General features: G+C 33.9%; 1 protein-coding gene across 1 annotated transcript in view; it reads right to left on the bottom strand.

Annotated features, from left to right (window-relative positions):
* Window positions 1-1,936: 1,936 nt before the first annotated feature.
* Window positions 1,937-15,730, bottom strand: part of UHRF2 (ubiquitin like with PHD and ring finger domains 2) — a 150,461-nt gene continuing 136,667 nt past the window's right edge. The window contains exons 11-16 of the mRNA XM_074197490.1: window positions 13,921-14,083; window positions 12,741-12,878; window positions 9,575-9,695; window positions 8,952-9,115; window positions 5,647-5,745; window positions 1,937-2,835 (exon numbers count right to left, since the gene is read on the bottom strand). Coding sequence (XP_074053591.1) covers window positions 2,689-2,835; window positions 5,647-5,745; window positions 8,952-9,115; window positions 9,575-9,695; window positions 12,741-12,878; window positions 13,921-14,083 — 832 coding nt within the window. The 3' untranslated portion in view covers window positions 1,937-2,688. The remainder of the gene's footprint in view (window positions 2,836-5,646; window positions 5,746-8,951; window positions 9,116-9,574; window positions 9,696-12,740; window positions 12,879-13,920; window positions 14,084-15,730) is intronic.

Raw genomic sequence — 15,730 nt, 5'->3', positions numbered from 1 at the left:
CTTTTTCATCTTTCATTTGTTGCCCTCCTAGCATTGCCATCCTTAAATGCCCTTGTTACTTGTTATTTCTCTTGCCAAATATCTTTGAATTTGTTTTTCCTTCTACCATTTCTTGCTATTTCAGAAGCATTACTGTTCATCCTCTTCTGTCTTTTTTTTTTTTTTAGTTTTTTTGCAAGGCAAATGGAGTTAAATGGCTTGCCCAAGGCCACACAGCTAGGTAATTATTAAGTGTCTGAGACTGGATTTGAACCCAGGTACTCCTGGACTCCAGGGCCGATGCTTTATCCACTGCGCCACCTAGCTGCCCCTCTGTCTTTCTTTTCTGTAAGATGTTATACATAAGTTTATAATCTAAACTTATGTTGTTTTTCATTGCCACATCATTTTTAAAAGTATTATTTCAAATACATGTAAAAAAACAATTTGTCTCCTATGAATGACTAATTTTTGGAGATCCTTGTCATGATTTTTATGTGCAGGTAAATTTAGGCTATCTTCTTTCTCAAACATTAAAATACTGAATGACTTAAGAACAGCACAATACTCAAGTCATATGAGGCAGTTATTTCCACAATTATTACTTCTCATTTTAAAAGCTTCTATTTATATTCTTTATCAGAGAAATAGAAAAAGGAGGGAACAACATATGTCAGTCATTTTTAGGGACACTGATATTAAGCTACAGAAAAAAATCAATGTTTTTCTGATAATTTAATTCAAACTCAAGCTTATCCATACTTGAATTTTTATGCTGCTATGAGGATGACATTTGAAAAAAAAGGTAGATAGGCTTTTGTGCCTATTTTCTGGGGTGGTTTTTTTGGGGGGGCGTTATGAGGTAATTGGAGTTAAGTGACTTGACCAGGGCCACACAGTTTTAAGTGTCTGAGGTTGATTTTGAACCCAGATCCTCCTGTCTCCAAGGCTAGTGCTCTTGCCCATGTTACTTTCTTAAAGAAGACATGGAAATTTCTTGCTTGAGATTCTGATAATCATCTTAAAAAACTAAGAACAGCAGCATTAAACGACATGTCACAGGAACAGGTGACTAATACCCTGTCCTATCAGTGTAATATTCCAGTTTCTAAGATTTTCCTGTTTAAAGTAGTAAGCCCTTTCAGAAGTTCTCTTAAGTGGAGATGCTGTAAAGAAAAAGTTATACTTAGATCTCAAGAATATCAAGAAAAGAAAAATTTAATCTTATTTGAATTAAATGACAAAGAATTAAGAGTTTTCTGTAGTCAGTCACTGCTCAAATTAAAAACTGTGTACCTGGGAGCCCCAAGAGATAAATGTAGTAGCCTATTATAAACTGGAGATATGAGGAAAGACATAATCACAAGCAGTATTAAGATGTATTTCTCCTTTCTTTTGCAAATAAAAAAAAAAGATCCTGGTGAATATTCCAATATTTTAAATATATGAAGTCTTGCTTCAAAGGAGAATTGTGAAAAGGATGGCAATGACAACTATATTTTGGGGGATCCTGGAGAGTTTTTCATACTATCAGTTTTATGAAGTCAGAGCAATTTACAAACTCAAGTTCAATTTTCTCAAGTTTCACAATGCAAATAATTCTAGTCCTCAACAAAAAATGTAAATATAATGTACAAAATGTCTGTTCTATAAAAATTTTTCATAAAACAACTCCTGAAATGCTTACTTCTCAAAATTCATGAAGTTGGCAAAAATGTACAACTCAAGGCAACAAAAAAAAGATTTTTTGAATCATAAAATATTTAATAAGGTATACTTTGGGGGAATATACGTATATAAAATTTAAGATCACAATATGAAGCGATTTCAACCCTCTCCAAACTAGTACTGCAATGCACTGTAGATGTATTGCCACTGATAACAAGACCTACTGAAAGCATAAATTTTTAACTAACACAAAAGTGGCTTGTTTAATGAAACAGTTTTTACACAATGAGAATGTTTGGAATACCTCTTTAAGTGCAAAAAACACGTATCACATTACACTAATGTAGCAACAATGCATCCATATTGTTTTCATTAGTCATTAGTAGTCAACTTGCATAAAGATACAAGAAAAAAATAGCACAATGAAGCTCACAAAAATAGACAAAAATCAGCCCATTCTTGCAAAACAAAATAAAAAACATCATAATGGAAGAAAAATGATTTTAAAAAAGGATTATGCACATCATATAATCTCACTTAAGTGCTACTAATTATTTTCCTGGAAAATCAAATTTCATGGACCAGGCAAAACCAATATTCAGGAGGCGGTAGATAGTTAAAATTTTGGTTGACCAATAAGCTGTTTTAAAAAAATTCCCCAAATCCCTTTCCTCTGTCCTGAGGTAGTTTCAAAATAAAACAAATCATAAATTGTGCATCAACTAGGCTGACCAGTCAGGATTGAAGCCTCCATTTTCATTAATACTAGTTGTCCAAAAGTAACAACTGGGCCCTACCTTATGGTGTTGAAATGGAAAGCTGATAAATGGATTTCCTACTACAAAAAAAAAAAAAAAAAAAAAAAAAAAAAAAAAAAAAAAAAAAGATGGTGGCAAGGTGGGTAAGAGGGTTAGCGGCTTTCAGAATGTGAAAATCTGCTGAGTCCCATTAAGTCTATTGGTCCATTGTTGTCTTTCTCCTCATGATCAAATTCTCCATTATTGTCTATAAAGTCACTACAGGAGCAGGAAGCTGGACATGTCATCGTCCTTTGCTATAGCCTGGGAAGAACTGGTCAAGTAATGTCTGCAGAATCTTGTTGGGAACCATAGTGTAGTCTCTTCCCAGGTCATGACGACAAGCAGGACAGGTGAAAACTTCAGCTCGAAAGGAACGCTGTAAGCAACTCTAAAGACACACAAAACAGAAAATCAATTTGAAGCTTGAGAGTAGTTGCCAGAGTATATCCAAGATTTACCTATTTTCCCCAAATATTTATTGGAAATCTTACTTTAAACACCCTCCACCCTGATGTAAATGATCTCTCCAGCTTTTAATTTCATAGCATTTTTACCTCAATCTCTTCTGTATTCATAGTTATTTATATACTTGTACTATTACCACTACATTAATTGTGAGCTCTTTTAGAACAAAGTCAATGTTTTAGGATGATCAGCTCATAGATTTAGGGCTAGAAGTGACTTTAGAGATCACTGAGTCGAACCCCTAATTCAAGAAATGTTGTCTATTCTAAGAGAGGCAGTGAAGTGCAGAGATAAAGTTGGCCTTCAAGTGAAGATCACTTTAAGATTGAGCCTTTGACACAAACTGGGCAAATGTCAACCTTTAGGTTCAGAGGAGGTACCAGTGTGTGTTGATAGAGGGAATTTCTTTCTGTAGAAGTCCCCTATCCCAATGAAGTCACAGGTCCATTGCTGCTCTATCCTCAGTGACTCACCTGAAGCCTAGTACATGGTAGGTGTTTAATGTGGAGTGGAATTCCATTATATTGTTAAAATTAAAAGAGGAAGGACAAAGGAAGTGACATTTTTTCATTTGACCATAGAAGTTACATGGACTGTTTACTCCTCATCATACTATACTACAGATGTTCCTGAACTTTCTCTACAGTGTTCCAGAAACTTCTCCCACACTCTTTCCCCAAGATCAAGCATGTTTTCCTTCCTTTCCAGGCTGCATGCCTGCATTCCTCCTCCTCAAAAAGCCCTCAACTGACCCATCTATACCTGCGATTGTCCCACATTTTTTGTATCTTTTGTATCTAAACTCCTTGAGGTCATCACTTACCATAGATACCATCCCTTCTTTTCCCTTCTTAGTTTCTTCTTAATTCTCTCATAGTCTCGCATTTGACTGCTTTCACTCAATTTACAATCTTTTTAATTGGTCTTTTCTCAGTTTGTCCCTTCAAATCTCTCTTCAGTTTGACCCCATCACTCTCTTCTCCTTGATGCCTTCTTCTCTCTAGGTTTTTGGAACATCACTCTCTGCTAGTTCTTCTGGTCCTACCTACCTGACTGCTTCTTCTTTGTCTCCTTTGCTGAATCTCCATTCAGGTCACTTACTAATTGTGGATATCCCCACAGAGCCCTGTCCTGGGCCCTTTCCAATCAATCAATATTTATTAAGCATCTACTATGTGTAAAATGTTGTGCTAAGCACTGAAGATACAAAAAGAGGCAAGAGACAGTTTCTGCTTTCAAGGAGCTTGCAATCTAATGGAGAGACAACATGTAAACAAATATATACAAAGTAAGTAGCATTCAAGATAAATAGGAAATAATTAAGAGGCTAAAGCACTAGAATTAAGACGGTTGGGGAAGGCTTCCAGTAGAAGGTAAAGGTAGGATTTTAGTTGGGATCTAAAGGAAGTCAAGAATGTCAGTCATCAAAGCAAAGGACAGAGAGTATTCCAGGCATGGGAGATAGCAAGAGAGAAGGCCTCAAGTCTTTGGAGTACTTTTATTTTTCTCCTCTTCTCTACTATTCATTTGATAATCTTGCAGCTCACATGGAATCAACTATCATTTCTATGCTGATGAATCTAAAATCTATCTATCCCAGAGCTATCTCTGACTGCTTCCCAGTTGCCTATTGGACATCTTGAATTGGAAGTCTCATGGATATCTTAAAATTAACATGTCTAAAATTGGATTCATCTTTCCTCTCAAACCTTACCTACTTTCCAACTTCTCTCTTATTACCAAAGGCACTACCAGCCTCCAAGGTACTCATTCTTCAAATCTGGGTATAATTCTTTATAACTCACTCTTTTCAATTCCTTATTTCTGTCTGTTGCCAAAGTCTGTCAATTCTACCTTTGTAACAGCTCTTCAATATACCTCTTCTCTTCTGATACTGCCATCACCCTGGAGCAGGCCTTCTGGGCTTAGATTAATGCAATAGTTTGCTCATTGATCTGCCTGCTTGAAACCTTTCCCTACCCAGCTGACAAAGTGACATTCCTAAAGAAGGTCTGACTATGTCAATCCTCCAATAAACTCTAGTGGCTCCCTATCACTTCTAGGATCAATTAGAAAATCCTTTGTGTGAAGTTAAAAGCCCATCATGATCTGGCCTCTGTCCCTTAATGTTCCATAATACAAGAGCCCCCATCTTCCGACTCCAGGTATTTTCACTGGCTGTCCCCCACACGCTGGCATCTCCTCTGCCTCTTGCATTCACTAGCTTCCTTCAAGTTCCAATTACAATCTCATCTTCTGGAGGAAGTCTTTTCTACTAACTGAAGCGCATTCTCTCTGATGATTTTCCAGTATTTCTTTAACAGAATCTGTTTACACATGAGAGTTTATTTGTTTTCTCCCTCAGAAGCTGGTGAGCTTCTCAACAGAAGGGATGGTTTTTGCCTCCCTTTTAGCTTAGGGCCTTTCAGTGATCAAGCACTTATTAGGATGCTCTGGCCATCTCCCAGGACTTCCTCTATCAGGTCCCATGACTAGAAGGTCCTATTTCCTCCCCATAGCATGTCTATAAAATAATTCTAGATAGCAAATGTAACCATATTCATCTTCATAGTACCTAGCAAAATATCTCATCAGTTAACACTGTATTGTTTCAAAAAAAAAAAAAAAAAAGATGCTTTTCCTAATCTTCCCCACAAAACAGAAAACCAGCTCAGAAACTGGGGCTTTCCCACAGAAAAAAGTTCAGTAAGCTCATACTGTCAACCAGACTTACTTTACAGACATTGTGGAGGCATTCTGTTGTCACTGGCTGGTAGACCAATTCCTGGCAGCAGACACACATAAAGGACTGTTCCAATATTTTCAGAAAATTCTAGAATAGTACCCAAAAAGAAAGGATGAAAGATTAGCATTCTATTAATAGTTTTCAAATAAAATTTTGAATTAAAGAATAATACCTATACACAGATAAATTTCCTATGAAAAGATGAATTTTGCAAAGTTTTCTAATTTTCTGAATCACATGTATACTTCAATAGCAGATAAAGAAAAAAAAATCTGCTCCTACATGTTTATTTCACTTGGCTCTGCCTACTTGTTATACCACCAAGGGAGCTATGCAGGAAATCTAGGCTCTACAGACACTGCTGCCATTCCCAAGTACCTTCAAATATTTATACCTTGATCTTTCTTTTATCACGAGATTCTGCTGCAGTTTATGTCGATGTTGGTTATTTTATGTTAACCTTTTGTAGGAAGTCTTGGATTGTTCTTTTGAAGCTTCATTCAGACCCTATTCTGTAGACAGTGTTGGGTACCTGAAATGTCCAGGCATATCTCAATGGCCATCTATAAGACCCAGAATTTTAACCCTAAAGAGAAGCTACAGCACTGGCTTGAGTAGTTTGAAACATTTTTATCTTCAGAAAAGAGGCAACTGCAGAAAATTCCTTTAAGGACTTGGAAATTAGAAGACATGATCAAATGAAAACTTTATTTCCCTCAGGATTTGTTGCCTCTTTTCTCTCCCTATTTATTTGTTCATTCATCCATGCATTTATTTATTTTCTAATTACACGTAAGGATAATTTTCAACATTCACTTTTCCTGCACACTTCTCAGTTCCCTCCCCTTCCCTCTCCATGGGAGCAAATGATCTGATATAGTTTATATTATATACCTTAGGACCCATTTCAAAACTTAGAAAATGTTTAAGGCAAGAATGTAGCACTTACAGAATTAAGGGAAAACAGGAGCTTATATAAATTACTTTCACACATTTCATTTGGTCTTCAATAATAATTAGGTAGGTAGTGAAAGTACGTATAATCATGCCTGTTTTACAGATGGGTAATTATTCTTGAAGGTTAAAGTGAGATGACTTGCCCATGGAAACTAGTAAATAATGGGGCCAGGACTTCAAATCAAGTTCTTATGACTCAAAAGTCTATTTTCTATTATACATTGCTGTTACCATAATTAGTTTCATTTAGTCTTATATTATAGGGTATAAAAATGGAATAAGTACTTCCATTTTATCACAGGATTAATATGCCATATACATTTTGAGGGAAGTTGGAAAGGAAGAAAAGTAAAGGGAAGTGATGGACTTTTTTTTTTTTAAAAAGAAGTAGCTATGTTGGAGGGTGGGGTATGTGTGTAATAAGTGTGAGTTTTTTAGGACAATTGCAAGGTTGATTTAAATATAATTCATAGATTAGCTTTTAGCTTTGGTAGATGAGCAGTATTACTTTACATTTGTTCCTTCATATTTTTAGAAAAACTATAATTTACTAAAATTCTGAGGATTATTTAATTGCAGGGCAGAGATAAAAAGTAATTAACTTCAAAAAGTGGCACATTTAATAGTCTTAGGACACTCACAACCGGAAGTATGGTGCCATGTTAAGAGCGAAAGGTTTAGAGTCAAAGGAGTAGAGCCTGAATCCTGGTCTTACTATTTATTCCCTAGGTCACTATAGTTACTTTGCCTCTAAAATGTATGGATATGATGAGATAATCTCCACACCAGCTTTCAATCAGTCATCCCATGACTCCAAGAAAAGGAGAGGGAAAATATCCTTTTATTTTCCCTTTTTTAAGTCTCCCTTCACATGCAATCATTAAATGGGAGAAACATGAGGGAAAGGTGCAAAATCATAGCTTTTATAGCCATGCAGATTCATCATATTTTAGAAAAGAGATAACTCAATTAAAAAAATTGAGTGTTTCCTATGTGTTCCAATACCATATGACCATAAATATAAAAGGGCTTAGAGATCATCTGGTTGAACAATTAATTTGATAATATGAAAACTGAGGCTTAGAGAAGAGAAATTAACTCGGAACAACTCTGGCTTTTTAGTGGCAGACCCATAGTCAGAGCCTGGGCCTCTGGATTCTTGTTCCAGGCCTCTTTTTTGGTCATTTGCAGACTGAATTGCCATTGCTTGTAAAAATAAATGCTGTATTTCTACAAGAATAAAGATTTATTTTTAGGGTACTTTCTTAATTCTAATCTAAAATACCCGAAATGTCAACAGTTATATCTTTTTTTTTGCAAGGCAATGGGGTTAAGTGGCTTGCCCAAGGTCACACAGCAAGGTAATTATTGTCTGAGGCTGGATTTGAACTCAGGCACTTGTGACTCCAGGGCCAGTGCTCTATCCATTGTGCCACCTAGCCACCCCTAACAGTTATATCTTGATGAGGTCCCTCCCCCCCAATCAATTTATGAAGCATTAACAGAAATGACAGCTCTATAATTAAGTAAATGAAATGCAATAATAACAATTAATAACATACATTTCTAAAGAATAAGATTTATACAATGTTTTCTCTTACAAATAACTGAAAAAATTAAATGAGGCAAAATTATTACTTAAATTTACTGATGGGAAAATGGAAAATCAGTCAATTTAAGTGATTTGCCTAGAGTAATATATACTCAATAAGGAGAAATACTAGTATTAGAATCCAGGACTTCTTTTTTCAAATTAGATGCCCTACAACCACATTACACTGTTTCGTAGTCAAAAATGTATAGAAATTCTTTCAAGCAATGTTTGCACATGTAATACAGCATATCTTTGAAAGAGATTAATTTCTACAAGTTGTATATATGGGTTTTCTCATCTGTACCTGGTTACAAAAATGAATGATATAAATAATATATTTATGATATAGACATTTTTCTAGGGTTCAGAAAATAAACCTATAAAAACTTAGTTTCCATTAAGATTCTTTGCCAATATGCAGCTATATTTAACAAATTGTTAGATATAGAAAATTCAAGGGGTAACATCCAAAACGTCCAGTAGTCAAGGTAAAATATATCTCATATTTGGCTATTATCTCTGAACAGATCTGTACAAGTCTGTAATTTTTGCTTCTTTATATGATTTCTCTAGTGAATGACAAACAAGAAGATAAGTTATTTGTAAGAAGTAGAAAGCATCACACCTCAATAAAGGAAATGTATATTTTTATGCATATAACTGTAGAAACATATACAACTGCATATGTATGTATATGTACAAATATAAAAACGTATATAATTTTAATTGAAGTTGCACATACTGGTCCTTCCTTCAGAGATGCAAGCACCTCATCCCACAGCTTCTGGTTCGGATTATCTTGTCTGATTAAACTCTGCTGTTGTGTGGTCAGTTGGAAAGCCTCAACTTTCCCTCCATCTGTCATTCTTCTGCTTTTGGTGCCACTTCCATGTTCAACTTGACTTACTGAAAAATATTGTCAGTAGAAAAATGAACATGACAGGTCTAAGCAGCACCATAAACAAAGAATTTATCAAGTATTAGGAGCTTCATTTGTGAAACAAAGTTTAAATCTCTATATCAATTATAAAAATTGGCTCAAAATGAGATTTATAGAATTTTGAACAGGCATTTTATTTATAAGGGAAATAAGACTCAGAGGAGTGAAATTCATAGGAATGTAATTAGTGTATAGTAAAGTCAGATTTAGGGCACAGTCATTCTCTTTTTTAATTGCTTGTGTCTATTAGTCATGTGCAGTATTTGTGTTTTTAATTACTTAAAAAAAAACACAGATGAAAAAGTATTTTGACATTATGCCTTTAGTCTAAAGCAAAAGCAATACTCTTTCCTCAATAATCAATATTGTTTTCTTCTTAATTTGCATAACTGTTTTACAAAGCTTCCAGCAATCACATGACAAACCATCAATTGATCTTTTCTGTTTTTCATTGCTTCGTTTACTTGACCCTTTCACCACAGGCAGCTTTTTGATGTTATCTTTCTTTTCTTTACTTGCCATGGCTTCTTCATAGCCTGGTGGATACTGGAAGAAGAGAAATGATTTTTAAACATAATTTTTAAAAAACAGAGCCAGATTTCAAAATATATAACAAAACAGTAATTATTAAAATATTTTTTATTGGCTAAGAAAGAGTATTAGATCAGTGAAACAGAGTAGTTACATAATATACAGTATTAAATGGTCAGCCCTAATGTTTGATAAACTCAAAGATCCAAGTTTTTAAAGGTTAGAACTAAATATGTGACCAAAATTGCTGGCAAAACTGGGAAGGAATAAGGTCTAGATTAGTATCTCAGAACATAAATCAAGATAAGATCAAAATGGATAAACAATTTAGACATAAAGTTTTTACGCGAACAAAACCCAATGCTGTCAAAATTAAAAAAGAAAACAAGAAATACACAGCTGTTTCTGAGAAAGGTCTCATTTCTCAAATATACAGGAAACTGAACTAAATTTATAAAAATAAGAACCATTCCCCAGTGGATAAATGATTTACAGCAGTTTTTAAGAAAAATTAAAGTTATCTAGTCACATGAAAAAAATGTTCTAAATCACTATTGATTAGAGAAATGCAAATTTAAAAAATTCCAAGATACCACCTCACACCTATCAGATTGGCTAACATGACAGAAAAGGGAAGTGACAAACACTGGAGGGGCTATGGAAAGGAACTGTTAATTGAGTTGTGAACTAGTCTACCCATTGTAAAAAATAATTTGGAATTTGCCCCAAAATTTGCAACTATGGAATTGATCATATACTTTGACCCCACAATACCATTAATAGGTATCTATTCCAAGGAGATAAATCAAAAGGAAAAAAGAACCAATTTATACAAAAGTATTTATGACACCTCTTTTTAAGGTATCAAAGAATTAGAAATTGTCCATCAATTGGGAAATGGCTGAAAAAAAAGTATGGTATATGATTGTGATGAAATAGGATTATGCTATAAGAAATGATAAGCAGGATGGTTTCAGAAAAAAGCTGAGATGACATATGAAATCAAGCAAAGTGGAGTGAATAGAACCAGGAGAACACTGTACATAGCAACAGCAATACTGTAATGATGATAAGTAGTGAAAAACTTAGCTACTCTCATCAAGACATTGATACAAAACAATTCTTAAGGTTCTAGAGAAAGAACTTATGAACTCTGCCAAGATTGAAGTATAATTTTTTTAAACTTCATTTTTATTATTTTTTTTCATTTTTATTACAGAGAGAAAAATAGGTTTTGCCTGGTCTCATATGTATAATCAATATCATATTGCTTGCTTTTTTAAGAAGGGGATGGGAGTGATGGAAAGAACTTGGAACTTAAATTTTTTTCATGTTTGTTTAAAAACATTTTTTAACATGTAAATTGGGAAGTATTTAACTAAAAATAATTTTTCTCTAGCATTGTCCTAGTTTGATGAATAATGAAGTGAAAGAGAAGATAATCTCTGAAAATGGCTTCTTTCTATGTTATTTTTCTTTTTTATTGTAACTATGGCAAATGTTTTAGCATATCTAATTTTATTTACTATTTCAACTTGTAAAAAATGAAAATAGTGTAATTATATGAAGTTAAATTAAAAAAAAACTGAATTAGCATTAGAACATAAACATATTCACTTGCCTGGGTGATCAAATACCTGTCCAAAGTCTAGCCCTAACTCACACAATAAGGAATTGTATCAAGGGGGGAATGACAAGCCAGCCATCTCTATTGGAGGTTCAACTGCAGAGGATTGCAGGTTAAAAGTAAAACCATATTCTAAGGCTAGCATCAGGAAGAAACTCTAGGGTATGAGAGAAGTGGAGGATAAGGCAGAGAAGGAAGGGAATGCAGAGTCACATGCAACCATAACATTTACTATATGTAAAAAAAAGAAATCAAGAACCAAGGTTTTGTGAATTAACATAAAACACAAATACAATAAAGAGGAAAAGTAAGACAAAAAACTCTAAAGGTGAAATTGCAGGGAAGCAGATACATGGTAAGGAAAGATGAGATGTGAAGGAAAAGGAAACGAAAAAGAAAGCAGGCAGATCCCTCTTGGTTAAAACCACCCATGCTCTCATCCTACCAGGGAAAATTTCCATTTGGGGACACCTACCCTCAGGATGCCTTAATTTCTTCCTTTCCTTCAAATTCCGTGATATTTTTTTAATCTTACCATTTATTGGAGGACTTGCTCCCCCCCACCAACAGGACTAAATCCTTTTCCTTTTCTTTTCCCTTTATTTTCAAATATCATTTAACAGGCTTTTGGGGGGTAGGGTTTAAATTCTCTCCCTCCATCCTTACCCCTTGAAAAGGCAACCATATGGTATTGATTATACAAATGGAATAATGTAAAATATATTTCCGTATTAGCTGTACTAAAAAAAAGGAAACACACATACACAAGAAAAATAAGGAAAATGTGCTTCAGTCTGCACTCAGCACACATCAATTCTTTCTCTAGAGCTGACAGTATTTTTCATCTTGGGTCCTTTAGCTCTGTCTTGGCTCATTGTTGTGATGAGAATATCCAAGTCTTTCACAGTTGATTATCCTTACAATAAGGCACTTATTATGTACAAAGTTACTTTGGTTCTGCTTACTTCACTTTGCATCAGTTCATAAGAATCTTCCAGGTTTTTTGTGAAACCATTCCCCATTATTTATTATAGCACAATAGTATTTCATCACAATCACATGCCACAATTTATCCAATCATCTCAACCCAGGACCAAACTCCTAATCTTGGCACACAATCTTTCCTTCTTTGTTCCCAAAGTTATTCCTTCTACGTCTGCCACCAAACTCCTTTACAATTTCTTCTTCATGTTCACAAACCACCTCATTGGGTTTCGTTTAGTAACTAATAATCATGTAAAAGGCATACATATAGCCATATACCCCCATATATATTTATACACACACACAAATACTTATATACACCCACCTCCATATATGCATACCACACATACATATCCCATACATATATAATATATACCATATTTAAAATACATCCACACACCCACACACTTATTTATTTAAAAAGGTCAAGTTTGTAAATCTAATCTAACCTGAACACTTAGGCGCAGATTCTTTGACCGTTCTATTCCTTCTGCAGTCCAAGGGGCAGGCTCAACATCATCCCTTCGCAGAAGATAGCGCCAAACCAAGAATCCACACTTTCCAATTTCTGGCCAGTATTTCACCACCTAAATTATAAGAGCCTAGGACTTTTTATAATGTCTGTCACATTAGTTATTCAAATTTAAGTAGGGGGAAGGGAATTGCCAAAATAAATTTTTTTTTCATTTTAGGAGGCAGTCATTATTTTATAAAACATGTACATACTATTCCAAATACTAAAAAAAAAGTAAGGAGAAGAATTATTTTGTAGAATAAAATTCTCACTTACTTAACTGTTTAATTTAAAGAATCAAACTCTATTCTCACAACTTTTATATACTTTATATATTTTTCTACAAGATACATTTTGAGTATAAAGTGATGAGTATGTAGCCAAATGGACTTTAATATTGTAAAACTCTTTTATTTGACCCTACTCTTTAACTTTACTTTCTTTACTATTTTAATATAAGTGTATTTACTTTGTTAAAATACATACACCTTGAGTATTACAGTGATGAATAAAGTTAGATAGGAAAAGCATATAAATTGAAAAAACTGATTAAATATAAAGTCATTTTCTCAAAGGACTAAAAAAAAATCTCAAGCACAGATACATTAAACAAAAGATAGAAGTCAATTTTTAACTAGGACTAATACATTATTAATTTAGGAAATCTTTAAAAATCTGTAACTTTTTCTTTCACTTCCAGAATTGATACCATCCTGCATTCATGCTGAAAAGAACATTAATTATAATAAAAACAAAATCTTTAACTTTTATTACACGTAAGTATTCTTTTATATATAAAAATATATTCAGTTTATGAAACCTAAGCTCTACTACTGTCCCTATTTCAAACATGGCAAATCTCTGTCAGAGACCTTACCAGGTTATTATAGTTAATGTAGTCATACTTATTGTTTGCTAGTACTTTATGAAAAGATTGCTTTACATTCTTTTATTATACTTCCAAGATATTTCCAAAATGGATATAAGCAAATTCTCGGAAGAAACGACATTTTGCTACTCTTAATGCTCCCTCTAGTGTTTCTTTAATAGCAGGGTGGGGGCAGTAGCCAGAATACTATTTTAATGTGATTTTAATGTGATGTTAGATTGAGCACCTTGTAAATCCCATCATATCTGTTGCCTTCCTCTGGAGCATATTTGCTGATCCTCCGTCCTTTTGCACTGCGTATCACTCGAACTGGCTTACCGGCTCTCCAATTCTTTGATTCTCCTCCATTTTTATTATCCAATGGAGCATCACAGTTTAGGGCTAAAGCCCTAAGGAAAACATAAAGAAGTCTTCATACCACACAATCATGATTCCATAACTACATGTTGATATCTCATTAGCCAAATTAAAAGGTGAATTTTGCCTTACCTGATGGCTTAGATTCTATGATTCCTTCCATATTATTCCAGATATTGGGATTATGCTTTCCCCAACCAGCAGAGAAGACAGAGAAATCAGTTTTCTGATGCCATCCCCAAAGCCAGGGGAGTGGTTCCCAGAGAGCCTGTGGGTTCTTCTGAAAGTAGTAACATCTGTGCCATGTATAATAGAAAACAACTGGAAACACATGGAATTTTTTTCTTAAAATAATTTGTGTTGAGAGAATGGGGAAACCTTGGAAAACTAAAGCAAGCATACCACTTTTCAGTTATGGGATTTTATTCAAGTTATTAATTGATTGGGGGAAGAGGGGATTGTTGGAATAACGTGGAAAGAATTCTGGAAAACCAGATTTATCAAATAAGGTAAAGATGACCTTTCTAAGCTTCCTTTCCACATTATTCCAGACAATAGAGACTTCTAAAGCAATTCTTTTAAAGAAAAGATTAAAATCAAATTGGACTTATTTAAGAATAACTTCTTAAAAAGGCTTTCAGCAAAAGGATGCATTTGAACATATATCTTAAGCACCCAGAAGAAAATCAAATAAGTTCAAGATCTTGGTAGGGTATTAGATATTGACAATCTATAAATATGACAAGGGCAAGATGGTACATTTTATGAAAGAAGCCTATGATTAGATGATCAAAATTTCCTTAATAGAGTAATTTAGCAAGGAAGCAATACAGATTTTAGCTTCTAGAAAACCTGAACTAGAGATAAAGAGTTCATTATTTTTTAGATGTAATTAACTTGAAGTTTTTTAGATGATTTACTACTCTTCTATAAGAGCACCTCTTTTCTTGATTTTTAGAGAAAAGAAAATTGAGAAGACTAAATTCTAAGAAGAAAAAAGTAGCTAAACTTTCATTAAAGAACAAGTACATACCAGTGTCAACTCTGGACAAAGAAAGAGGAACAATTTTTCTTACATAGGACACAGTCCTATATTTGTTAAAAGAAAGATGTGAATATTCAAATTGGATCAATAACCTACCCAAATGATAAATCTCTTGAATGGAATTATATTTTTAAAGTCGAACAAGAGAAGAAGCTATTTTTTTTTTCTTTTACAGTAACTATACCAATCTTAGTAGCTAACAAAACAGGCTAACTTGGCAGTCCCTCTGAAGGTGTTATGAAATACTAATGACAGACTATGGTATGAGAATGTGTACTTCAGAAAAAAAAAAGTTTTCTAACCTTAGGCTAACATTCAACTTTTTTTTAATGTTAACACCTAAGCAACAAGATTCTCGAGGAATTTCCATAGAGTTGCATTTTATAGTTGAAAAAGAATTTATGCATCTTGCTTCAAACAAAGTTCAAAGAAAAATGTTGGCACATAATGCCTAACAAATTATCATTAAATCTATGCTTATTTCTCCATGTAAGAAAAATTCTAACCCCTTTATTAGTTGAGAAGGACCAAGGCAATGATTCACTAAAAAAGACAAGGGTCTGTTCATATAAGAACTATTTAAATCTTTCTGTTCTCTGATAACTACCAACTTTCACCTTCTGTTAGGTAAAAA

Source organism: Macrotis lagotis, chromosome 8, assembly GCF_037893015.1.
Source record: "Macrotis lagotis isolate mMagLag1 chromosome 8, bilby.v1.9.chrom.fasta, whole genome shotgun sequence".
Taxonomy (NCBI): Eukaryota; Metazoa; Chordata; class Mammalia; order Peramelemorphia; family Peramelidae; genus Macrotis; species Macrotis lagotis.
The sequence above is the reverse complement of the archived record's forward strand: the minus strand, read 5'-3'. Positions and strand labels throughout refer to the sequence as shown.